Genomic DNA, 26,992 nt, shown 5'->3' on the forward strand with positions numbered 1-26,992 from the left:
CAAACCAAGCTGCTTACCTATTGCAGATTCTTCCCAGCCTGGTGCAGGTCTACAATTTTGTTTCTGGTGTCCTTTGACAGCTCTTTGGTCTTGGCCATAGTGGAGTTTGGAGTGTGACTGTTTGAGGTTGTGGACAGGTGTCTTTTATACTGATAACAAGTTCAAACAGGTGCCATTAATACAGGTAACGAGTGGAGGACAGAGGAGCCTCTTAAAGAAGAAGTTACAGGTCTGTGAGAGCCAGAAATCGTGCTTGTTTGTAGGTGACCAAATACTTATTTTCCACCATAATTTGCAAATAAATTCATAAAAAATCCTACAATGTGATTTTCTGGATTTCTTTTCCTCATTTTGTCTGTCATAGTTGAAGTGTACCTATGATGAAAATTACAGGCCTCTCTCATCTTTTTAAGTGGGAGAACTTGCACAATTGGTGGCTGACTAAATACTTTTTTGCCCCACTGTATGCGCGCCCGGTATTGGCGTGAACATTTTTCTCTGTGCCGGAATAAAATATTGTTCTGTACCTTCTGCTTCCTGCGCCTGACTCCGCACCTACGCACCTACTACGCCTAAAGTGTGTTACAGAAGCCCGCACCAAGAATGGAGTCAGCAGGAGCAGCGGCCACCCCCCTTCCATTGATGGAGGAGCGCGTCCTCCATCATACGACCATCCTCCATCGGATTGGGTCGGCGATGGACCAGATGATGGAGAGAATGGACCGATGGGAGAGAAGTGGTCTCCCCACCTCGCCTCCAGCTCCTCCGACGATTCAACCCACTCCTCCGGCGGCGTCCGGCTCCAGCGCACTTCGTCTTGCGCCCCCGAGGGAGTACGATGGAGCGGCGGCTGGGTGCAAGGGGTTTTTGCTCCAGCTCGAGTTGTACCTGGCTACCGTGAGGCCGACTCCCTCGGGCGAAGAGAGTGTGAGCGTCCTCGTCTCCTGCCTGACGGGCCGAGCCCTGGAGTGGGCCAACGCTGTTTGGAATGGCCCAGACTCGGCTAGGGACCACTATCCAGAGTTCACCTGCCGTTTCCGGGCCGTGTTCGACCACCCTCCGGAGGGACGAGCGGCGAGTGAGCGGATATTCCACCTTAGGCAGGAGACGAGGAGCGCGCAGGACTTCGCGCTGGAGTTCGAGACCTTGGCCGCTGGGGCCGGGTGGAATGACAGGGCCCTGATGGACCACTACCATTGCAGCCTCCGGGAGGACGTCCGCAGGGAGGTAGCTTGTCGGGACGCCACTCTCTCCCTCGACGAACTCATAAACATGTCGATCCAGCTGGACAATCTGCTAGCTGCCCGCGGGCGTTCAGAAAGGGTCGTGTCAGTTCCACCTCCTGGCCCTCCCGCTCCCTATGGAGTTAGGGGGGGCCGCATCGAGGGGTACCGGAGGAGGAGGCTCCTCCTGCACCAGCTGTGGTCGGAGAGGGCACACTTCCGACCGTTGCTGGAGGAGCCCGTCTGGGAGTCGACGCGCTGTCCCGTCTCTACGACACCGAGGATCGGTCCATCGAGGGAATCTGCGCCTCCACAGTGCCCGGAGGGTCGTAGGTACGTGCCGCTTGCTGTCCGTGATCAATTAATTCGGTGGGCTCATAGTCTACCCTCGTCGGGTCACCCGGGGATTTCGAGGACAGTGCGGGGTCTTAAGGGGAAGTACTGGTGACCCACCTTAGCTAAGGACGTGCGATTCTATGTCTCCTCCTGTTCGGTGTGCGCTCAGAGCAAGGCTCCTAGGCACTTGCCTAGAGGGAAGTTACAGCCCCTCCCCGTTCCACAACGGCCGTGGTCTCACCTATCGGTGGACTTCCTCACTGATCTTCCCCTGTCTCAGGGTAACACGACGATCCTGGTCGTTGTGGATCGGTTCTCTAAGTCCTGCCGTCTTATCCCGTTGCCCGGTCTCCCTACGGCCCTACAGACTGCGGAAGCTCTGTTTACCCACGTCTTCCGGCACTACGGGGTGCCTGAGGACATCGTTTCTGATCGGGGTCCTCAGTTCACATCCCGAGTGTGGAAGGCGTTTATGGAACGTCTGGGGGTCTCGGTCAGCCTGACCTCGGGGTATCACCCGGAGAGTAATAGGCAGGTGGAGAGAGTGAACCAGGAGGTGGGTAGGTTTCTGCGGTCGTATTGCCAGGACCAGCCAGGGGAGTGGGCGAGATACGTCCCCTGGGCTGAAATGGCCCAGAACTCACTCCGCCACTCCTCCACCAACATGTCACCGTTTCAGTGCGTGTTGAGCTACCAGCCGGTCCTGGCACCGTGGCATTAGAGCCAGATCGAGGCTCCTGCGGTGGAGGAGTGGGTGCAGCGCTCTAAGGAGACCTGGAGGGCCGTCCAGGAATCACTAAGACAAGCGAGTGGACGGCAGAAGAGGAGCGCTGACCAGCAGTGAGGCCCCCGTATTCGCACCGGGGGACAGGGTCTGGCTCTCGACCCGAAACCTGCCCCTCTGCCTGCCCTGCCGGAAGCTGGATCCGCAGTGTGTGGGGCCATTTAAAGTGCTGAAGAGGATAAACAAGGTGTGTTATCGATTACAACTCCCTTCGTATTATCGTATTAACCCCTCGTTTCATGTGTCTCTCCTCAGGCCGGTGGTAGCTGGTCCCTTGCAGGAAGGTGAGGTGCGGGAGGTCCCTCCGCCCCCTCTGGACATCGAGGGTTCCCCGGCATACACTGTACGGGCCGTTCTGGACTCTCGACGCCGGGTGAGGGGCCTGCAGTACCTCGTGGACTGGTGAGAGGTACGGACCGGAGGAGAGGTGCTGGGTACCGGTGGGGGACATATTGGATCTATCAATGCTGAGGGAATTCCATCGCCTCCATCCGGATCGCCGTGCGCCTCGCGCCTCGCCCTCGCACCTCGAGGCCGGTGTCACCCGTCGGGGGGGGGGGGTGTTGTCACGACTATCACCGAAGGTGGCTCCCCTTCCCGTTCGGGTGGCGCTCGGCGGTCGCAGTCACCGGTCTACTAGCTGCCACCGATCCCTTTTCCCCTTTTCGTTTTGTTTGGTCTAATTGGTTTCACCTGTTCCTTGTTGGGGTTTTGGGTTGGGGTTATTTAAGTTCAGTTGGCCCGCCTGTGTTTGTGCGGGCTTGTTTGCAGTTTTTGGTTCAGGAGTATTCCTGTCGTTTATTTCCGCTGTACAGCGTGTGTACCGGTGTTGTACATTTTGGGTTGTTTTACGCCTGTGTTCGGCGTTAACCTCTTTTGTTCGCTGTGATTATTCTGGAATAAACGGTTTTTCCGAATCCTCTGCTCTCTGCGCCTGATTTCACACCCATCACTCTTCGAAGCCTGACACCGTTTCCAGCTACAATAGTCATTTACAACATTAACAATGTCTACACTGTATTTCTGATCAATTTGATGTTATTTTAATGGATGTAAAATTGCTTTTCTTTCAAATACAAGGACATTTCTAAATGACCCCAAACTTTAGAACGGTAGTAGTTTGAAAAGTTTGTTATAGGAGTAAAATAAAAGCATCAGAAAATGTGAATTATTATGTGGATTTGTCACGCCCTGACCTTAGTTATCTATATTTTCTGTATTATTTTGGTCAGGTCAGGGTGTGACGAGGGTGGGTTTGCGTGTTTTTGTATTGTCTAGGGTTTTTGTATGTCTAGGGGTGTTTGTAAGTCTAGGCATATTGTAGGTCTATGGTGGCCTGAATTGGTTCCCAATCAGAGGCAGCTGTTTATCGTTGTCTCTGATTGGGGATCATATTTAGGTAGCCATGTAGTTGCCTGTAAGCACTCGTTTTGTATAGCGTCACGTTCGTTTTGTTACTTTGTTCAGTGTTCTTTCTTCATTTAAAGAAGAATGTATATCATGCTGCGCCTTGGTCTCCTCATTACGACGGACGTGACAGGATTATAATTCATGGACATATTTGTTGGGGTTGCAAAACGTTTTGTTAGGGCAAATCAAGTCTGACATTTTAAATGGAAATTCCACATTTTAGAAGCTTGCATTTCCCCCCCAAAATCTCTGCGACAACACTGATCAAACTAAGATTGCACATCTACACTGAGTGTATAAAACATTAGGAACACCTTCCAAATATGGACTTTTTTTGTTTTCAGAACAGCCTTAATTCGTTAGGGCATGGACTCTACAAGGTGTCGCAAACGTTTCACAGGGATGCTGGCCCATGTTGACTCCAATGCTTCCCACAGTCGTGTCAAGTTGGCTGGATGTCATTTGGGTGGTGGACCATTCTTGATGCACACAGGAAACTGTTGAGCATAAAAACCCAGCAGCGTTGCAGGTCTTGACACAAACTGATGCGCCTGGCACCTACTACCATACCCTGTTCAAAGGCACTAAAATACTTTGTCTTGCCCATTTACCCTCATACACAATCCATGTCATAATTGTTTCAAGACTTATAAATCCTTATTTAACCTGTCTCCTTCCCTTCATGTACACTGATTGAAGTGGATTTAACAAGTGACATCAATAAGGGATTATAGCGTTCACCTGGTCAGTCTGTCATGGAAAGAGCAGGTGTTCTTAATGTTTTGTAAACTCAGTGTTTAAACACAGCACATGGTAGCTATTGAGTTGAGATGGGGAAGTCTGTAGGTAGTCAACTCCAAATAGGCTTAATGGATCACAATAAGGAGTCACATACAATGTTGTCTGTGCACCTCCAGTAAAAATGGATATACCATAGTCTACATATAGTACATAAGTGACCTTAAGTGATTCAAGAAGTCCCAAACAAAAAATGATGACACTTGAAAAATATGCAGTGGTGGCTACAGTACATGTTGGAAGTATTTGACAAGAACCGTGGTATTCCTGCATATAGAGCCGTACAGTAGTTCTCCTCAGTCCTGCACCACACAATCTCTGAATTACAGCAGTGGGCACAGTCTGGTTATATATGAAGTGTGTATGTGTCGAGCATGCCTGTGTGTGTCTGCACGTCCGTGTGTGTGTGTATGTACACGCCCATGTGTGTGTGTGTGTGTGTGTGTGTGGCCCCCTGCACCCACAGCTGGTCCAAAGCAGATGTTTACCAGTATAATTACCCTCCCGCCCATACGTCATCTCCAGCCTCTAGATGTGTAGTGACACCAGTTCAACACAGACCTGCTGTGGTTCTCAGTGAACACATTAATTTCAATACTCTTACTGTCTATTGGCCAGACATAAAATATGGACACACACTTACAGAAGAAAACACAAAGGTGCATACACACAGACACAAACAAGCAAACACACACACATCGAGTTAAGTAGAAAGTCAAAAATTGCTAAGTGGCCTACAGGTCTACAAAATAGTGTTATAATAATGACGTTGCTAACATGACAACATATATCACATACTTGTCTTAAACAGAGGCAGAGTGTGTATGGTACGTATCCAGTCCTGTTCAAAACACAGGTCAGTGTAGGGCAGGGGAGGGTAGATAGAAAGGTATGGTAACCCGGTTCTTACCTGTAGAGCTAGGTGGGTCCACCTGTCCACTGTGAGTCTGCCCTGGGTGCTGAAGGTCAGAGTGCCAACCTGACCGCTGGGCTGACCATACTGTAGTTTGACCGCAGACTCAGACACGGTCAATAGGAACACCAACCTCTCCTCTGAACTCTTCTCCAACACCGTCCTGAACATAGAGAGACAGGGTCACAAACACACACACACACGCACGCACGCATACACAACAACTCACACACACACACACACACACACTCTGTGCCCACTGGACTATAACAAGCTAAATCAAGTGTGTTACTGCGGGCTGGAACAAAAGCCTGCCCACTCAATGAAGACCATAGAGGGGCTATAAAAAAAAACGAAGAATTCCAGAATAGGGTAAATATGGTCAGGGAGAAATCCAAACCAGTCTAATCGGAATGAAAGGCAGTAGAAGCATAATCCTGGTTTACTTATGCAGGAAAATAAAAGTAAGGCCCGTGATGCATCAGAAATGATGTAACAGAAATGTATTATTGTTAACCTAAAATATTGTCAACCTACAATATGATCATATAATTATAAACACAGTTTATAGCAGTTTTATACCCCTTTTCTGTATAGCCTCTAAAATATATGTAAACAGACCATAAATGTAAAATAATGTGTTTTCTTGGAAAGCTGTGAGTGCTATTATATGTTACAATAATTGTTGCATACAAAACTTGTTCCATTTACAACGTATCTAAGTCCTCTCATCAACTGATGTCAGACAGTGTCTGGCTGCGGATTGACTGCACTGTTTGAATGGAATGTTGGCATATTGGCAGTTAGTACAAAAACAAATTCATCATTTTACACAATATCTTATCACAGCACTGGCAAACCATGGTTGTTGACCAACTCCGTGACCACAATGGCTGGCTTTTATACCGTCATTAAAAAAGTTCATGTTGATTCTAGTATTCTAATTCCTAATTCTGTGGTGAAGACCCCTGGTCTAGACAGACTGTATGTTTCCACAGAGGGTAAGATCCACTCTAACAAACAGGATGATTGTGACATTTACTCGTGTAATATCCATATTTACCATGATTTTCTCCTGCTGTTACAGTGGTGTAAAGGAGCAGCCACCCACACACTCTGTCATATTAAACATCATCAACCACATTTTATGGGAAACTCCTACTTTTTATGAACACCGGCCAACACACCCAATAAATCACCAGTGTGAGTAATGTGTGTACTGTGTGTGTGTGTGTGTGTGTGTGTGTGTGTGTGTGTGTGTGTGTGTGTGTGTGTGTGTGTGTGTGTGTGTGTGTGTCCCAGCCCTGCCTGCCTGTTCAGTTCAGTCCAGATCACTTGAGAAAATTAAGTAAGAGCAGAGGGGAGGGGACAGGACAGAGGGAAGGGGACAGGACAGAGGGGAGGGGACAGGGCAGAGGGGAGGGGACAGAGGGGAGGGGACAGGGCAGAGGGGAGGGGACAGGACAGGGGGGGCAGGGCAGGGCAGAGGGGACAGAGGGGAGGCGACAGGACAGAGGGGGGGGACAGGGCAGAGGGGAGGGGACAGGACAGAGGGGAGGCGACAGGACAGAAGGGGGGGACAGGGCAGAGGGGACAGGGCAGAGGGGACAGGGCAGAGGGGAGGTGACAGGACAGAGGGGACAGAGCAGAGGGGACAGGGCAGAGGGGAGGGGATAAGACGGAGGGGAAGCGACAGGACAGAGGGAAGCGACAGGACAGAGGGGAGGGGACAAGGCAGAGGGGAGGGGACAGGGCAGAGGGGAGGGGACAGGGCAGAGGGGACAGGGCAAAGGGGAGGGGATAAGACAGAGGGGAAGCGACAGGACAGAGGGGAAGCCAGAACAGAGGGGAGGGGACAGGGCAGAGGGGACAGGGCAGAGGGGACAGGGCAGAGGGGAGGGGACAGGGCAGAGGGGAGGGGACAGAACAGAGGGGAGGGGACAGGGCAGAGGGGAGGGGACAGGGCAGAGGGGAGGGGCCAGAGCAGAGGGGACAGGGCAGAGGGGAAGGGACAGGGCAGAGGGGAAGGGACAGGGCAGAGGGGAGGGGACAGGGCAGAGGGGACAGGGCAGAGGGGAGGGGACAGGGCAGAGGGGACAGGGCAGAGGGGACAGGGCAGAGGGGAGGGGACAGGGCAGAGGGGAGGGGCCAGAGCAGAGGGGCCAGAGCAGAGGGGACAGGGCAGAGGGGAAGGGACAGGGCAGAGGGAAGGGACAACTTTGTGGAATGAAATGTAGCTTGAGTTTCTGCTGGTTTGGTCTACTTATAACTGGGTCAGTCCTCTCAGGGGTGTGTATGGGTGTGTGTCTGGACTTGCGTATATGCCTTGGGCGTGCATGCCTGCGTGGGTAGGTACAAGCATGTGTGTGTGGCTGGACCGAGTGTCTAGGGTGAGTGCAGCGACACATCTTTTAGTGTCATGTTATCCTGAGTCTGGCATACTGGTAGGTATTAAGGAGAAACTCCCTAAGGAGAATAAAACCAGCTCACTCCTTCTCTGGTCCTTCTAAGCACAGCCACAGAACTAAACTTAACTGTAACCGTATCCTTACCCCTAACCTAAAGCCTAACCATAACCTTATATTAAAACAAATAGGTTCAATCAATTCTGATGATAGAGCCGATTTAGTCCTTTGTAACATGGCTCTCTAGTAACTACCTGTTGAGATGACAGTGTGTAGACATCCTTCTGTCTCTCAGACCATTCATCACTCCGGTCCCCCTCCACCTCCCCATCTACTTTCCCCCTCTCCCATGCCCGCTCCCCCTCGCCAATCCCCCTCTCTACTCTGTCATTTTCTAGGAAAACAAAGTGGAGGAAAACAAAGTGCTCTTTGAGTGGATGCTCCCTGTATACACGGAGAAACACACAGGGCAATCTTTCTCCCATTGATCTAAACTAGCCACAGCTGCTGGTATGATAACACACACACACAATACACCGACACATACACACACACATGCACTAATGGTCACTTGAATTCCTGTTTTGTGTTTGTTATAATTTTATATAAAATTCCCAAAGTAAGCCTCTTCATTATCTGTGTGGCAGCAGTAGAATGGCTGTGAGTCCTGTGTTAGGATGCCAGAGAGCCATGGACAGATTCCTCACATAGCCTAACACAAATCACACAGCCTCATTACAGTTTTTTGCAATTGCTTACATACTTGTTGCGGAATTTGGCTCATTGTGTCAAAACTCTACACACAAGCCAGATAAGACAACACTCACACACTCACTAAACATCTCACTTCTATGTCAAAATGAAACTCTGCAATCAAAACCTAACAATCCTTTTTCAAAATGGCATTTTTGCAACAAAATGATACACACATGCACCATTTGAATTACTCTTTCAAAGCAACAACACACTGATATACTTTATACAAAACACTGTCTGTCTTTAGTACTTTGTAAACCTTTTTGATTTTCTCATACAGGGTTCTGTGAAAGATTGTTCCAGTACAGTACATCTACTCACATTTCAATGAACACAAAAATAAAAAGGCTTCAGGAAAAAAAATATACAGCTTATTTTTTTTCCATTGCAGGTTTTTACAACAAAAAAAACACTAAGAAAAGTAGAATTACAGTACAGTAATCAATACAATATGCTACTGTAAACTCACAGAAACAAAAAATGATTACAGTAAAATTACAGTGCAAAGGTAAACAAATAGTATTGTAAGGGATGAGGTGGGTGGTTTATGGATCCCGCCTTGTTAGGGTCTGGCCACATCACAAGCAATGTCATCCCTGGCTAGGCAACGGGGAAAATATGACCTTGCCCCATATCCAACCCTGGACTGACCCTACCTCAGTGTCTCCGCATGCCTCTCCCATTGCTTGCAGAAGAGGCAGGCGGTCATGTGGTTGGCGGTCATACACTTTCCAACGCCAAGCCAAAAATAATTATTCAATCAGATTGAGAAATGGGGAGTAAGGAGGCAAGTATACAACTGTGACGTTATTGTGGTTGGTGAACCAGTCCCTGACCAGAGCAGCCCGGTGTAAACTAACATTATCCCAGATGACCACAAACCTGTGCTGCTCTGGTCCGTCCTGTACAGCTGCATTATGTAGTGCATCTCGAAATATGATCATGTGTTGCAGTATTGTAGGGACCCAGGGTACCATGGTGATGGAGAACGCCTTGCAGACTAATGGCGGCACACAAGGTGATATTTCCCCCCTGCTGCCCAGGGACATTCACAATGGCTCTTTGTCCTATAACATGTCGGCCCCTTGTCCTATAACATGTCGGCCCCTTGTCCTATAACATGTCGGCCCCGACGCCTGGTTTTAGCTAGATTGAATCCAGCTTCATCAATGGAAATGAACTCATGAGGCTGTGCAGCTGCATCAAAGTCCAGGACTCTCTGTAACAGAAAATACATACACTGTACTGTGAATATGGTGTAACTCAAAACACAGGACTACAATGTCTACATTTTCACACAAGGATGGGGCGGGGGGCGGGTTGAGTCAGACACATTCAGTCAAAACTACAAGCTACAGGCAAGGTAGGTGCCCCCACAGACAACCCCCCCCCCCCAGAATGACTGCTATGTCTGAATGTATCTATGCAGTGCCAATAGGACACAATCTACTGCCATTACTGTATTACAGTATAGTACAGTGACACTTACTTGCACATAGTCTTAGCGAAGGTCTTTGACTCTAACGCTGTTCCTCTCAAATAGAACCCTGGACATCGAACGCTGTTCTTCTCAAATAGAACCCTGGACATCGAACGCTGTTCCTCTCAAATAGAACCCTGGACATCGAACGCTGTTCTTCTCAAATAGAACCCTGGACATCGAACGCTGTTCCTCTCAAATAGAACCCTGGACATCGAACGCTGTTCTTCTCAAATAGAACCCTGGACATCGAACGCTGTTCTTCTCAAATAGAACCCTGGACATCGAACGCTGTTCTTCTCAAATAGAACCCTGGACATCGAACGCTGTTCCTCTCAAATAGAACCCTGGACATCGAACGCTATTCCTCTCAAATAGAACCCTGGACATCAAACGCTGTTCCTCTCAAATAGAACCCTGGACATCGAACGCTGTTCCTCTCAAATAGAACCCTGGACATCGAACGCTGTTCCTCTCAAATAGAACCCTGGACATCGAACACTGTTCCTCTCAAATGGAACCCTGGACATCGAACGCTGTTCCTCTCAAATAGAACCCTGGACATCGAACACTGTTCTTCTCAAATAGAACCCTGGACATCGAACGCTGTTCCTCTCAAATAGAACCCTGGACATCGAACGCTGTTCCTCTCAAATAGAACCCTGGACATCGAACGCTGTTCCTCTCAAATGGAACCCTGGACATCGAACGCTGTTCCTCTCAAATAGAACCCTGGACATCGAACGCTGTTCCTCTCAAATAGAACCCTGGACATCGAACGCTGTTCCTCTCAAATAGAACCCTGGACATCGAACGCTGTTCCTCTCAAATAGAACCCTGGACATCGAACACTGTTCCTCTCAAATAGAACCCTGGACATCAAACGCTGCTCCTCTCAAATAGAACCTTGGACATCGAACGCTGTTCCTCTCAAATAGAACCCTGGACATCGAACGCTGTTCCTCTCAAATAGAACCCTGGACATCGAACGCTGTTCCTCTCAAATGGAACCCTGGACATCGAACGCTGTTCCTCTCAAATGGAACCCTGGACATCGAACGCTGTTCCTCTCAAATGGAACCCTGGACATCGAACGCTGTTCCTCTCAAATAGAACCCTGGACATCGAACGCTGTTCCTCTCAAATAGAACCCTGGACATCGAACGCTGTTCCTCTCAAATAGAACCCTGGACATCGAACACTGTTCCTCTCAAATGGAACCCTGGACATCGAACGCTGTTCCTCTCAAATGGAACCCTGGACATCGAACGCTGTTCCTCTCAAATGGAACCCTGGACATCGAACGCTGTTCCTCTCAAATAGAACCCTGGACATCGAACACTGTTCCTCTCAAATAGAACCTTGGACATCAAACGCTGTTCCTCTCAAATAGAACCCTGGACAGCTGCTTCATCGTAAGTTGGTGTTGACGCAAGATGTGGCAGAGTGTCGACATACTGACACGGTTGATATTATGGAATGTTGTGTGATCTGCAATGATTTGCTCTCATAGTTGATGTAGGCGGATGGTGTTGTTTGCCAACACTAGATTGACAACGGCCAGTTCCTGTTCATGGTGAACAGACGTTGCCTTCCACCCTCAGGAGGTCATCTGGCAGTTCTGTAGAAAATGCAAGAATATGATGTCATTGGTTAGGTTCTTTATCACATACTGTACTGAGTAACATCACAACTGTATTACATGTACTTCACAGCACTATACCTATTTTTATGTTCACTGAGGAGCATAGACTTAATATTGTAGGACTACATTGTATTGTACTGCGATGCAGAATGATGTGCAACAATTACATAGGTACAGTCTAGTGTAGAAAGTTGAAGACATACCTGTTCTCCAGTCTAAATGTCCGTATTCTGGATGCTACCGTGTAGCGACTCAGGTTGGGCTGGACTCTCTGCCTCCCTCATCGTCAGGCCATGATTTATGACATGGTCCACCAAAGTGGCCCTAATGTCGTCAGAAATATGTCTCCGTCTATTGCCTGGTCCCCTTCTTTGTTCTTGTTCTCGTCCTCTCGCTCCCACTGCCTCCACGTTTGTTAAGTTCTCACAAAAGAGGTGATCTTACCTGAGGTCTATTTGTAGTGGTAAGGCTCAGACTAATTGGTGTTCAATTACTGTAGAAGTGTTTTCATGTGTGTGTGGGTGTTGCCAATTTCAGGAATGTTTTGCATTTTGAATAGAAGTGTTTTCCCAATGATTGCAAGAGATTTCCTTCTTGAACAAAGTGTCTCATGTAAGAAACAGTGTGTAGTGTTTTGTAAGGTGTGTTGCAGAATTGCAAGAAAAGTGTAAAGCAGAAAATGTGTTTGTACTTTTGGTACCTTTGTTTAAGGCATGGTTACAAAAGTTAAGGTTTTGATGCTTTTGTCTAAGCATTCACTATCGGTGTGGAAGCAATCGGCAAAAAGTGTAAACAGACTAACTGGTACATGATTCACTGGACTTAAAGCAACAGAACACAGACCAATATCATAATATGGTCCTTAAGCTAAGCCTTTTACCCAAAGGAACACATATGCCTACAATCAGATTCATAGTCAGTGAATATGTATTCTGCATACTGTGTGTATATGTTAGAATGTGCAGCTGTGACGGTCAGTGGTCATGTGTGTTTGGAGGGAGAGGACAGAAAGCCTTTCATCTAGCCTCTTTGATAGCTGCCATATTGGTCACAACAAAGACTGATACATGTCAAGCGACAGGTGTGAGAGGGATTCACAAAGCACAGCCCTGTGTGATTGATTGATACACAGAGTGCTGCCAGACAGTTACCAGAGAAGGAACTGATCTGATTGTAAGTGTGTGTAACCCAGCACCATGTAAGCTCTCCCAGTAACACCTTACCCCGCCTGAATCCAAAATGGCACACTATTCCCTATCTAGGGCACTACTTTTGACCAAGGCCCGAGTAGCGCACTATATAGGCCATAGTGTTCCATTTCGGATGCAGCCCCTCACTTGACACCCTGCTCTGCTTCTCTGGATGTCCTGAAGGAAAGTCATGCCTATTATCCTGTCCTGTCCTACTTACACCACTACCCAGGCCTCAGGTTTCCTGGCCCTCTCTGACCTGATTGTTTTCTAACATGGTCCTGTCTTATCTTTCTCTCTGGACCGAACTACATTATATATAACAGTGCTGGAAAACCTTGGTAGAGCATAGGTGGAGTAGGCAGTTTGGTGCTCATTTGAATTTCCTTTCTTTTTTGTTTTTAGACCAATGCCTACTTATATAAGGCACTTATATGAACTGAGTTACAAAGTGCATTTCAACATCTTGATACAGTTTTTAACAACAGTATAAACACATAAAATACATAACAATGAATACTTGTGATACGCACATGTCTCCAGGAGCCTCAGGTTTGATCCACACAGCCAGGGTGAAGGAGCCCAGATGTCCCTGACTCTGAAAGGGAGGAGAGGCCACGCATCCTCCCTTGGTCCAACGGAATATCACACTCCTGCTGGATCCATCCCCTTCTCTAACCCCCTCTCCCCCTGTTCCTGCCCGGGAGCGAGGATCCAGCCCGTCCTGGGTGACACAGGTGCCCCAGTGTGCGGGAAGCAGTAGGGGTGCATGGGGTGGGGTGGAAGAACGGTAGGGGCACTCCTGGTTGCAGAACGCCTGGCTGCAGTTGTGGAGCTCCTCCAGGGAGGTGGGGCTGTGGCAGTAAGTGGTGCGCTCGGGAGTGCCGCAGCTGGAGCGGGCAGGAGAAAGGGTGACGGGCTTGTGGGCTCCGATGTTTTCCAGCCGGGGGAAGTGACCCTTAGAGGTCGCAGGGTCAAAGATGAGGCAGAGGACCAGGATGTAGAGCCAGAGCGAGGATCGGATTCCTTGTCCGCTTTTTCTCTCCACTTTCCACACACATCTTCCCTCTCTTTCTCTTCCCATTCTGTACTCTGTCGCCCCTCTCAAACAGGCCTCACTTCCCCCTCTCTCCCTTTTTACCCCTCTCTCCTGCCTTTCTCTGTTCTCTCCTTTCATCTCTCTTCTCCCTCTAACCCCTTTTTTTCCTCTCACCCCTCTCTCTGTCATCCCCTCTTTCAGTGAGGTCCAGCTCCGTCCGTTTGGCCTGGCAGCCGCCTGAAGCTGAGTCGTTGAATAAGTCATGATGGTCACAGTGCTGGAGGTGACATTTTACAGACCACTGCCTTGGGTAAGGCAGCGCAGCTTAACACACACACACACACAACCAAATCCTTCACATGATAGCTTGGATTTCACCCCAACGCATACCTGGAGAGAAATATGGAGGAGAGAGAGAGAGAGAGAGAGAGAGAGAGAGAGAGAGAGAGAGAGAGGAGTCAGACATAAAACGAATCTAGGGGGACATGTCATGCAGGCTAGTGCCTGCCCAAGGCTATTATGTTTCGTTTGATCGAGGGAAAGCTAAACAGATACGGAACATTTCCTTTCTGCCTGCTTTTGAATTGAACAAAGTGTCCTTTTTGCAGGGGTATCTAGGGATTTCTTGGGTTATCTCTGTGATCCTCAAATGTCCTGTTTCTCAGAGTTTTGGGGAAATTGGGGCTTGGGGGGTTAGGTAAAACTGATATTAAGAGGTTAACATTAACTAGCTACAATATTTGCAACTTTAGTGCCATCTCTTTCTGATTGTGCAGAGGGTTTAATGGTGAATGACTTAGTCATTGACAGCTGTCTACCGAACAGCAACGTGGTTGTCTATAAGTAGCCTAAATATATTCAGCAAATGTTACAATAGTCAACAAATATGTCAAACTAAACCAAGCACAAACTCGTAATTTGCTTTGCTGTTTGCCTCAGTGGCAGGTTTATCGAAGCTACGCTGCTTGCGCACTGGCTACAACGTGCAACAAGTTGCTGTCCAATAAACTAACACACAGTCACAGTTCCTTGATTAAATAAGCTAATACAACAATGTTTGTTTTTAAACAATAAAGTATTATATCATTTTTACATTTAAATATAGAAAACTCGATTTATGTCAGCGAGTTTGTCCCTAGTCTTACCTCACAGTCTGGAGGCGTGTGGTGGACATTCCACCCTTCTCGCATAAAGCTGATTACAGCGAGCTGCCATCTGGACAGCACGCCGCTCTAGACACAAAACAAAGCAGCAACGAGGAACTTGTCAGCAACAAAACAAAAACACAACAGTGTCATCCAATGCGTTTACCAACTACAGCGACACAATCGCCGCTCGGCATATCTTTGACAAAGCCCCGACATAGCTGACGACAGTCTAATGTATGCAAGTCCGATAATTACCGATGCCTGTAGCTGAGGAGCGATGACTAGTATTCTATTACCCTCCCAATGCGCGAGTGATCCGTCTGGGTTTAACAAGTGGCTCTCGTCTCCTTGCGTAGGAAGAAACGCTACCCGTGGTCGCCATAGCAACCCTGGTATGGACACGACAGACAGACAGTGCATTCAGGTGCTGAAGCCCGGAGGGACAGAAGAGAGGGGCAGTAGATTATAACATAACACGGAAGAGAGGGATTTGAGGGAGACTATCTAATGTTTATCATTGTACCACCACTATATAACTCACCATTGTTTTTTTAGGTCTTTATCTACTCAGCATAAATTAATACATTAAAATACTAATTGAAAGAAGGGATATGAAATTGGGATCTTACTCAAAGCTTATGTGAAAGGCCAGTGGCGATTTTAGCATGCAAATCTTGGTGTGGCAAACTAAAACATTTGTTTTATGCATGCCAGCAAAGCCACTACACAACACAACACTAAACAATACATTAATTGCACTATAACAGTGACAAATAGTTGCTACAAACTGTTAGGGCCTACATAAAGTTGTCCCAACAGCAGTGCTTTCTTTTTAGCACTATGGAGTGAATCCTTACCACTGCTACACCTGGCTATCAGCGGAGCCTTGTCTGGCAGCGAAACAGTTTATTCAGCATCATTTACTGCCTTTACTGCCTAGCTGATATGGCTGACCTGCTTAAACAAATGTGGTTTCTACTGACAACTGAGATGTACAAACTATGGCATAAGGGAACGATGAATGGATAAGAGGCAATCCGTGGGCCTCCCGAGTGGCGCAGCGATCTAAGGCACTGCATCGCAGTGCTTGAGGCGTCACTACAGACCCGGGTTCGATCCCAGGTTATGTCGCAATCGGCCACAACCAGTAGACCCGTGAGACAGTGTACATTTGGCCCAGCGTAGTCCGGATTTGGGGAGGCTTTGGCCGGCCGGGATGTCCTTGTCCGATTGCTCTCTAGCGACTCGTTGTGGCAGGCCAGGCGCATGCACGGTGACTTTGGTCTCCAGTTGTACATTGTTTCCTCCGCCACATTGGTGCGGCTGGCATCCGGGTTAAGGGAGCAGTGTGTCAAGAAGCAGTGCGGGGTGCAGTGTTGGGTTTCGGAGTATGCATGGCTCTCGACCTTCGCCTATCCCAAGTCCGTACAGGAGTTGCAGCGATTGGACAAGACTGTAACTACAAATTGGATATCACGAAATTGAGGCAATCTGTAATTTCGATTAAGACATTTTGATTAAGCGAGCTAAGACGTAGTTAATATTAGACGTAGTTAATATGACTATTTGTTCAGCACTTTTGAAATGTACAGCGACAGAATTCAGAACATGGGCCGTTCTTACAGTATTCTCCCTGTACACCAAGTCAGAACCATAGGATAAATAAAGCGGGCATATAAGCAGACGATGCTTAAACAAATCTTACAATGTTCAATGATGACATTTCTCTAAAACAGGCTATATGCTACATGCGCACCGCCAAGTCAGAACAGTAGGCTAAGTTATGAGGGGGAAAGATACTAAATTATTAGGGTGAGGCACTACTTACAGCTTACTACACAACATATCTCCCTGACATATTACATAATTTATGCAGCAGCATACAATACATTTTTGGACTCACTGCTGTGCTGTGCTCAATTGAACAGAAAGGTGGTGCGGCGGTCGTTCTTGGGTGCAATTTTTGTCATGAAACATTGTCATCAATGTCTGGCATTCTCTGGATTTATGATGCTTTGAAGACAACTGGGCACTCTGAAAAAAACACGTTCAATCATGACGTCAGTGCTCTTCAGTTCGGAGCTCTAGAAAGAGGCCTGAGTTCCCGACTTGGAATTCCAAGTTGGATGACCGTTCAAAATGTATTTTCCCAGTCTGAGCTAGTTTTTTTCAGTTTCCAGTTGTCTTGAACTCATTGAAGTCTGAGATTTCCCAGTTTCCAGTTGTTTTGCTTTTAGCCACTGATTCCTTCCATACCACTCATTATTGAATTTGCGATTTCCATCTTGTTGTGTAATGTTTATTCCCATTGGCCGATCAGCACCGATAGGTTTTATCTATAATTTCACTTCATAAGCATTTTCCAGTAGATTGTCGACGTGATTCATAATGATGACTGCTTGTCTAGCTTGATAGCTAAGATTTTTAAAGTATGACATGTTGACATGATCAGTCCAATTAAAGCTAAGGTAGATATAACGTGATTTGACATCATTTGATCTGTGGCCAGTGACCTTGAGCCTTCTTGGATGGGCACTTCTAATGTAACTCTATGGCAGCACCCAAGGAGGCTTGAACTTTCTAGCTCTCCCTGTAGATTTTGCAGTGATGTAGTGTCCCCATGAGTGACAGAACACTGAGCCAATCACAGCGCAACTAGAGAAGATTACCAACCCCTACGCTCTGTATTTCCCTCCACCACAGAAAGCACTGAGCTAGGCTGAAACACCTGCATTTTGGAGCTGCCTTACACAAGAAAGCAAAAAATAGACCATGTTTGTTTGTGGCTTTATTAACTCAATATGATTATTTTTTTAACGTTGTCTGCAAACTGATATGTAACATGTATTAATGCAAAAAGAACATGCAAAGCAGGCCATGAATGACAGGTTGCCACTGTGAAAGGCATATACTGTATGCTCAATTAGTGGTTTAGGAATAGTGGGAATGATGCCCACATCATTGGGAAGCTCACTGACTGTAGCCTGACTGAGAAAGCTTTCCTTGAGACAGGCTACCTCTGGGTGCCTGAAACCAACCTTCATCATTCATACCTATAGTAGCCTATAATATTTGATATGGTCATTTAACTCTTCATAAAATAATTGACACAGAAAACAATGTATTACAGCATTGCCAACATTCCTGTTGTCCAAATGATAATTGCCCATCAGAAACTCTGCCTATTTCTTTCAAACGGAATTTCAGCGCTTGTCTCTGCTTATATGCAGTAGCTTGTGGAAGCAACAAGGCAGCCGCATGAGAACGGTTGAACATTATGCATTCAAAATATGTAAACAAGTCTAAAAAGGCCCCTTATATTTCCAGACAAGTTTGTTATCAGCTAATCGCATTTGAACAGCTGCAATTTCTTTTGTGAACAAAGGCAGTCTAACTAGTTTTTAATTAAGTACTACTAATGACCTTAAGAAGATTACTGCACTCGCCTAATAATCAATACCATGCAGGGTAGGCGGCTAGGGGCTCAGCCAAGGGGGAGGGAGGGAAGGAGGCCCTAGCTATTAATATATTACATCCACGGGGCCTCCCTCCCTCCTAATTCCTCTCTTCCTTCCTCTCCATCCTCCTCTACCTCTCCCTTTTCTTCCTCCCTCCTATCCTCATCCCCCTCTCCTTTTCCTCCACTTCCATGCGTAAATGTAGGATCCTGAAGGCGCATGTCCTAACCAACTTGTCACTGAGTTAAAATACTAACTCAATTGGCCCTTATTGGAGAGATATTTTTTCAATAGGAAATTTGTTCATATCAGCCCATTCATATTGTAATTGTGAATTATTATTGTCATATATTACATGGTTGGAGCTAACACTGATTTTAAGCATGATCTGACTAAACACACTGATTTTCATTAGCTATATGATATTTCAATATTTCACCAAATCATCTTTCTGCGAGTAGGCCTAATACCATCAGAGTAATACTGTAATGCAGCCCTAATGTAGCCTATCAGTTCCATTCCTTTCAAAATCAACATGAATATACATGAATATCATTTGCTGGATGCTGATTAAGAGAAGTGGAATAAATTGATGGCCTCATTTTATCCAAACGCAATATTAGTCAGGCCTATGGAAATGTTAAACGTTCCACGGCACCTTTATCTACTCCCTGATAGCGTGCCACTGAATTAGACATCAGGCTGGGATTTGGCTGCCATTGATTTTCTAAGGCCCACGGTATGTCAGTCTGTCAGTCCATCAGTCAGTGTTCCATCCAGTAGGGATGCTGAGGGAGGGGAATGGGATTGTATTAGCATTATCTACACCATGGTCCATGGAGATAGGAACCAAATCATCCCCCATGGTCCATGGAGATAGGAACCAAATCATCCCCCATGGTCCATGGAGATAGGAACCAAATCATCCCCCATGGTCCATGGAGATAGGAACCAAATCATCCCCCATGGTCCATGGAGATAGGAACCAAATCATCCCCCATGGTCCATGGAGATAGGAACCAAATCATCCCCCATGGTCCATGGAGATAGGAACCAAATCATCCCCCATGGTCCATGGAGATAGGAACCAAATCATCCTCCATGGTCCATGGAGATAGGAACCAAATCATCCCCCATGGTCCATGGAGATAGGAACCAAATCATCCCCCATGGTCCATGGAGATAGGAATCAAATCATCCCCCATGGTCCATGGAGATAGGAACCAAATCATCCCCCATGTTCCATGGAGATAGGAACCAAATCATCCTCCATGGTCCATGGAGATAGGAACCAAATCATCCCCCATGGTCCATGGAGATAGGAACCAAATCATCCTCCATGGTCCATGGAGATAGGAACCAAATCATCCCCCATGGTCCATGGAGATAGGAACCAAATCATCCTCCATGGTCCATGGAGATAGGAACCAAATCATCCCCCATGGTCCATGGAGATAGGAACCAAATCATCCCCCATGGTCCATGGAGATAGGAACCAAATCATCCTCCATGGTCCATGGAGATAGGAACCAAATCATCCCCCATGGTCCATGGAGATAGGAACCAAATCATCCTCCATGGTCCATGGAGATAGGAACCAAATCATCCCCCATGGTCCATGGAGATAGGAACCAAATCATCCCCCATGGTCCATGGAGATAGGAACCAAATCATCCCCCATGGTCCATGGAGATAGGAACCAAATCATCCCCCATGGTCCATGGAGATAGGAACCAAATCAGCCTTGTGTTTGCATTAGCCCTTATTCTGCTTATCCCCACCTTTCCTCTCCTCTTATTTTATCTTTTTTTTACCTCTTAGTCTTGTTTTTTTCATCATCCACTTCTGCTCTACTCTACTGTTTGCTAGCTCTCCTTTCTTTTATCCTGTTATTTCCTAACTTGTACAATTACAAATCCATTTCCACACTATGACTGCATTTCTAAGCAATTATAAACATTTACATTGGCTTATTCATGAAAGCTATTATTAAAGGCCCAATGCAGCCATGTTTATATCAATATCATATAATTTCTGGGTAACAATTCAGTCCTTTACTGTAGTTTTCCATTAAAATGTACAAAAATAGGTTTTCATCAAAAAACTATTTCTCAAGCAACATTTTTTCTAGGATATTCTGGGAGTGGGGAGGGGTAAACTGAAAACTAGCTGTTATTGGCAAAGAGATTTGGAACTCTGTTATTGGTCTAACAAATGTACCGCCTGTAGATGTCACCAGGCAATCCGAAACTCCCGCCCATGCAAACCTGCTGATTAGAAGGTCCTGTGTAGATTGTATTTTCAACCAGCAACTATCAGGAAATAACACTGATTAAAAAAACATCTACCTTTTACAGTGTTTGTTTCATCAACTGTTGTACAATATGATACAAAACACAGGGCAGAAATGAATTTGAACTGCACTGGGCCTTTAAGTTTAAACCAATTTATTTAAAGACCTACTGTTTTAATCTACATTTCCAACAAAACAATGCATGAATGTAACTCCTATACCCATGGTGATTTAATAATATCAGAGTCAGTGTGTCCAGAATGTCTGTGTGTTCTCAGTGTTGTATTAGAGATCAGACGTTCAACCCCAGGCCCATGCCCAGCAATCCCCCTCCTGCTGAGTTTCCATTGGACCGAATTAACCCCCCACCTCCACACCCTGCACACACTGTCTACATTAACCTGCTGGTGAAAGTGCAAGGCGGCCATTCCTTCACACAGGCAGGCTCTCTGACTCACAGTTCTCCCTCCCAGGCTGTCAGCGTTACAGGAAAATTTAAACACAGCCATGTGACTCTGAAGTCCACTGTAGTTATCTCAGCTTTGTGAAGTTCTCAGGCTTTTCTCAGGCTAGGCTGTTTCCACTGTCTAAGCTGTTCTGTCAGATTGTGCAATTACTAAATTACGAGTTTATTATATTGTATTATGTGTTACAATACATTATGGGTTTTATAATAGGAAAATATTACATTCAGACACAAAATTAGAGCACCTTATACAGAGACGTCTCCCAGCAATTCTGATTCTGTATTATGAGAAATTGCGCTATTAATTGTTTACTTTCCCTTGGAGCTCTATCCACAGTAATCTACCACCATTCATTATAGGGCCATGTATCAGTGTCAGTAGCTATATGGCCTACAGATACACTCCTGTCCTTAATGAAACACTGTAAAACGGATAGTCTCACAATTACAATTTAGCAGACACTCTTATCCAGAGAGACTTACAGTAAGTGCATCATATAGGGGAGCTGGTTCGAGCCTATCTACTGGTTGGCTATGGCGGTGTCTGATGTTGTATAGGCCCCTAGTGAAGGGTTTAAAGTACCACTAATTCACTTGACAATGACACACCATACTATTTATAAAAGTGCACTAACTAAATTAATGGCCCATCGAATGGAGAGTAAAACATTTAAGTGCAAATAAACGCTGGCGGTGTGACCCTCTTACGTTCGCTAACTCAGCCCCACGGCCATACTATCCATTTCATCCCTGAGAGAGAAAGAGAGAGACGGAGAGAGAGAGAGAGAGAGGGACTGAGAGAGAGAGAGAGAATGGAGAGGGAGAGGGAGAGAGAGAGAGAGAGAGAGAGAGAGAGAGAGAGAGAGAGAGAGAGAGAGAGAGAGAGAGAGAGAGAGAGAGAGAGAGAGAGAGAGAGAGAGAGAGACGGTAGAAAACGGTGAAAAAGCCTTTTACTCTAAAGTCCATTAATTACCACTGAGTGATCTACTAGTTAACATTTCAGTGTTAAGTAGTCCTTCACTTTCCCTGAGGCTTTTCCCCGAGTCAGCCACAAACCATTATAGCCTTCAGGGAGCGAGTGATGGAGGGAAAAAGGGAAGAATGATAGGGGGAATGAAGAAAGGAATGATAGAGATATATAAAAGGGAATGACAGAGTGATGAAGGTGGGGTATGCGATGGAATTGATATTTGAAAAGAAAAAGGAACAAATCATAGAGAATATGATGTGATGGAATGTGATACTATTTAAAGTGGCTATCAGCAGTTGAAACAATAACAAAGCATGGGGCAGGAGAAATGTAACCTCTCAAATTCAAAGACAGAGTTATGGATGCAAGGACTGACAATCCGTGATGTCAAAATGATAGTTTTTCAGGCTATACAGCGTTTATTTTCATTTACTTTGTTCACAAATATTGGAGAGTCAAACAGGCTTGCAGTATACAGTGCATTAGGACAGTATTTACACCCCTTCACTTTTAACACATTGTGTTACGTTACAGCCGTATTCTGAAATGAACTAAATAAAAAAATCCTCATCAATCTACACACAATACCCATAATGACAAAGCAAAAACGCACACACCTGTCTATATAAAGTCCCACAGTTGACAGCGCATGTCAGAGCAAAAACCAAGCCATGAGGTCGAAGGAACTGTCTGTAGAGCACCGAGACAGGGTTGTATCGAGGCACAGATCTGGGGAAGGGTACCAAAACATTTCTGCAGCATTGAAGGTCCCCAAGAACACAGTGGTCTTCATCATTCTTAAATGGAAGAAGTTTGGAACCATCAAGACTCTTCCTAGAGCTGGCCACCCGGCCAAACTGAGCAATCGAGGGAGAAGGTTCTCCCATCTCCACAGAGGAACTCTGGAACTCTGTCAGAGGGACCATCAGGTTCGAACATCGAACATCACTGGAGAGACCTGAAAATAGCTGTGCAGCGACACTCCCCATCCAACCTGACAGAGCTTGAGAGGATCTGCAGAGAAGAATGGGAGAAACTCTCCAAATACAGATGTGCCAAGCTTGTAGCGTCATACCAAAGAAGACTCAGGGTGACCAATAACCTGAGTTCCAGAGTTCCTCTGTGGAGATGGGAGAACATTCCAGAAGGACAACATTCTCTGCAGCACTCTACCAATCAGGCCTTTATGGTAGAGTGGCCAGACGGAAACCACTCCTCAGTTAAATGCACATAACAACCCTCTTGGAGTTTGCCAAAAGGCACCTAAAGGACTCAGACCATGAGAAACAAGATTCTATGGTCTGATGAAACCAAGATTGAACTCTTTGGCCTGAATGCCAAGCATCATGTCTGGAGGAAACCTGGCACCGCTCATCACCTGATCAATACCATCCCTACTGTGAAACATGGTTGGGCAGCATCATGCCGTGAGGATGTTTTTCAGTGGCAGGGACTGGGAGACTAGTCAGGATCGAGGGAAAGATGAATGGAGCAAAGTACAGAGAGATCCTTGATGAAAACCTGCTCCAGAGCGCTCATGACCTGGGACGAAGGTTCACCTTCCAACAGGACAACGACCCTAAGCACACAGCCAAGACCACGCAACAGTGGCTTCGAGACAAGTCTCTGAATGTCCTTGAGTGGCCCAGCCAGAGCCCGGATTTGAACCCGATCGAACATCACTGGAGAGACCTGAAAATAGCTGTGCAGCGACACTCCCCCTCCAACCTGACAGAGCTTGAGAGGATCTGCAGAGAAGAATGGGAGAAACTCTCCAAATACAGATGTGCCAAGCTTGTAGCGTCATACCAAAGAAGACTCAAGTCTGTAATCGCTGCCAAAGGTGCTTCAACAAAGTACTGAGTAAAAATATATATTATATTTTTGTTTTTTATACATTTAAATACATTATTTAAAATGTTTTTTGAAACTGTTATTACTTTCTCATTTTGGGCTATTGTGTGTAGATTGATGAGGAAAAAATACTATATTTAATCAATTTTAGAATAATGCTGTAATGTAAGAAAATGTGGAAAAACCCCTCATTCAACATTCAACTTTTTCACTCCGGACGCTTTATCTGGACATGGTTCGTCAACACCTTCAACAGCCGAAGCTAAGTAGTAACATTAACATGATGTCTTCTAATTGCAGTCGCTGTACTCATAATATACAGGAGAACGATCGCCTTACGGCGAGAATAGCTGTGCTACAAGCCCAGCTTCAGACGCAATCGTTAGGCAAGGGTAATTTCAGTGTAGGAAAGGAAGAAACAGCGTCTGTGCCACCAGTAAGTACAGATAGTAACGTTAGTATAAATCCCCCCGCACAGTCCCCGCAGCCGGACAACTTTCTCATGGCTTCTGGAGGGAAATGCTGTTGGAATGCTCAACCGGTGTCGCTCATTCAGCCGACAGAAACTTTCAACCGGTTCTCCCCATTATGTAGCGAGTCGGAGTCTGAGTCTGAGTCTTCTCTTGTCTCTACTCCTCCCGTTACGGGGTCTGAGACGCCGAAGGCTCCCACCATTAGCTCTGACAAATTGAAAACCCTAGTCATTGGCGACTCCATTACCCGCAGTATTAGACTTAAAGCGAATCACCCAGCGATCATACACTGTTTACCAGGGGGCAGGGCTACCGACGTTAAGGCTAATCTAAAGATGGTGCTGGCTAAAGCTAAATCTGGCGAGTGTAGAGAGTATAGAGATATTGTTATCCACGTCGGCACCAACGATGTTAGGATGAAACAGTCAGAGGTCACCAAGTGCAACATAGCTTCAGCGTGTAAATCAGCTAGAAAGATGTGTCGGCATCGAGTAATTGTCTCTGGCCCCCTCCCAGTTAGGGGGAGTGACGAGCTCTACAGCAGAGTCTCAGCACTCAATCGCTGGTTGAAAACTGTTTTCTGCCCCTCCCAAAAGATAGAATTTGTAGATAATTGGCCCTCTTTCTGGGACTCACCCACAAACAGGACCAAGCCTGACCTGCTGAGGAGTGACGGACTCCATCCTAGCTGGAGGGGTGCTCTCATCTTATCTACCAACATAGATAGGGCTCTAACTCCTCTAGCCCCACAATGAAATAGGGTGCAGGCCAGGCAGCAGGCTGTTAGCCAACCTGCCAGCTTAGTGGAGTCTGCCAATAGCACAGTCAGTGTAGTCAGCTCAGCCATACCCATTGAGACTGTGTCTGTGCCTCGACCTAGGTTGGGCAAAACTAAACATGGCGGTGTTCGCCTTAGCAATCTTATTAGGATAAAGACCTCCTCCATTCCTGCCATTATTGAAAGAGATCGTGATACCTCACATCTCAAAATAGGGTTACTTAATGTTAGATCCCTCACTTCAAAGGCAGTCATAGTCAATGAACTAATCACTGATCATAATCTTGATGTGATTGGCCTGACTGAAACATGGCTTAAGCCTGATGAATTTACTGTGTTAAATGAGGCCTCACCTCCTGGTTACACTAGTGACCATATCCCCCGTGCATCCCGCAAAGGCGGAGGTGTTGCTAACATTTACGATAGCAAATTTCAATTTACAAAAAAAAAAATGCCGTTTTCGTCTTTTGAGCTTCTAGTCATGAAATCTATGCAGCCTACTCAATCACTTTTTATAGCTACTGTTTACAGGCCTCCTGGGCCATATACAGCGTTCCTCTCTGAGTTTCCTGAATTCCTATCAGACCTTGTAGTCATAGCAGATCATATTCTAATTTTTGGTGATTTTAATATTCACATGGAGAAGTCCACAGACCCACTCCAAAAGTCTTTCGGAGCCATTATCGACTCAGTGGGTTTTGTCCAACATGTCTCTGGACCTACTCACTGCCACAGTCATACTCTGGACCTAGTTTTGTCCCATGGAATAAATGTTGTAGATCTTAATGTTTTTCCTCATAATCCTGGACTATCGGACCACCATTTTATTACGTTTGCAATCGCAACAAATAATCTGCTCAGACCCCAACCAAGGAGCATCAAAAGTCGTGCTATAAATTCTCAGACAACACAAAAATTCCTTGATGCCCTTCCAGACTCCTTCTGCCTACCCAAGGACGTCAGAGGACAAAAATCAGTTAACCACCTAACTGAGGAACTCAATTTAACCTTGCGCAATACCCTAGATGCAGTTGCACCCCTAAAAACGAAAAACATTTGTCATAAGAAACTAGCTCCCTGGTATACAGAAAATACCCGAGCTTTGAAGCAAGCTTCCAGGAAATTGGAACGGAAATGGCGCCACACCAAACTGGAAGTCTTCCGACTAGCTTGGAAAGACAGTACCGTGCAGTACCGAAGAGCCCTCACTGCTGCTCGATCATCCTACTTTTCCAACTTAATCGAGGAAAATAAGAACAATCCAAAATTTCTTTTTGATACTGTTGCGAAACTAACTAAAAAGCAGCATTCCCCAAGAGAGGATGGCTTTCACTTCAGCAGTAATAAATTCATGAACTTCTTTGAGGAAAAGATCATGACCATTAGAAAGCAAATTACGGACTCCTCTTTGAATCTGCGTATTCCTCCAGGGCTTAGCTGTCCTGGATCTGCACAGCTCTGCGAGGGCCTGGGATCGGGAGAGACACTTAAGTACTATATCTCTTGACACAATGATGAAAATAATCATGGCCTCTAAACCTTCAAGCTGCATACTGGATCCTATTCCTACTTA

General features: G+C 46.2%; 1 protein-coding gene across 1 annotated transcript in view; it reads right to left on the reverse strand.

Annotated features, from left to right (window-relative positions):
- The window catches only part of ush2a (Usher syndrome 2A (autosomal recessive, mild)), a 462,322-nt gene extending 446,910 nt beyond the window's left edge, over positions 1-15,412 (reverse strand). Inside the window, exons 1-3 of the mRNA XM_071365050.1 lie at positions 15,125-15,412; positions 13,474-14,369; positions 5,462-5,627 (exon numbers count right to left, since the gene is read on the reverse strand). Coding sequence (XP_071221151.1) covers positions 5,462-5,627; positions 13,474-14,243 — 936 coding nt within the window. The 5' untranslated portion in view covers positions 14,244-14,369; positions 15,125-15,412. The remainder of the gene's footprint in view (positions 1-5,461; positions 5,628-13,473; positions 14,370-15,124) is intronic.
- Positions 15,413-26,992: the final 11,580 nt, after the last annotated feature.

The sequence above is a fragment of the Salvelinus alpinus genome, chromosome 25 (assembly GCF_045679555.1).
Source record: "Salvelinus alpinus chromosome 25, SLU_Salpinus.1, whole genome shotgun sequence".
Classification (NCBI taxonomy): domain Eukaryota; kingdom Metazoa; phylum Chordata; class Actinopteri; order Salmoniformes; family Salmonidae; genus Salvelinus; species Salvelinus alpinus.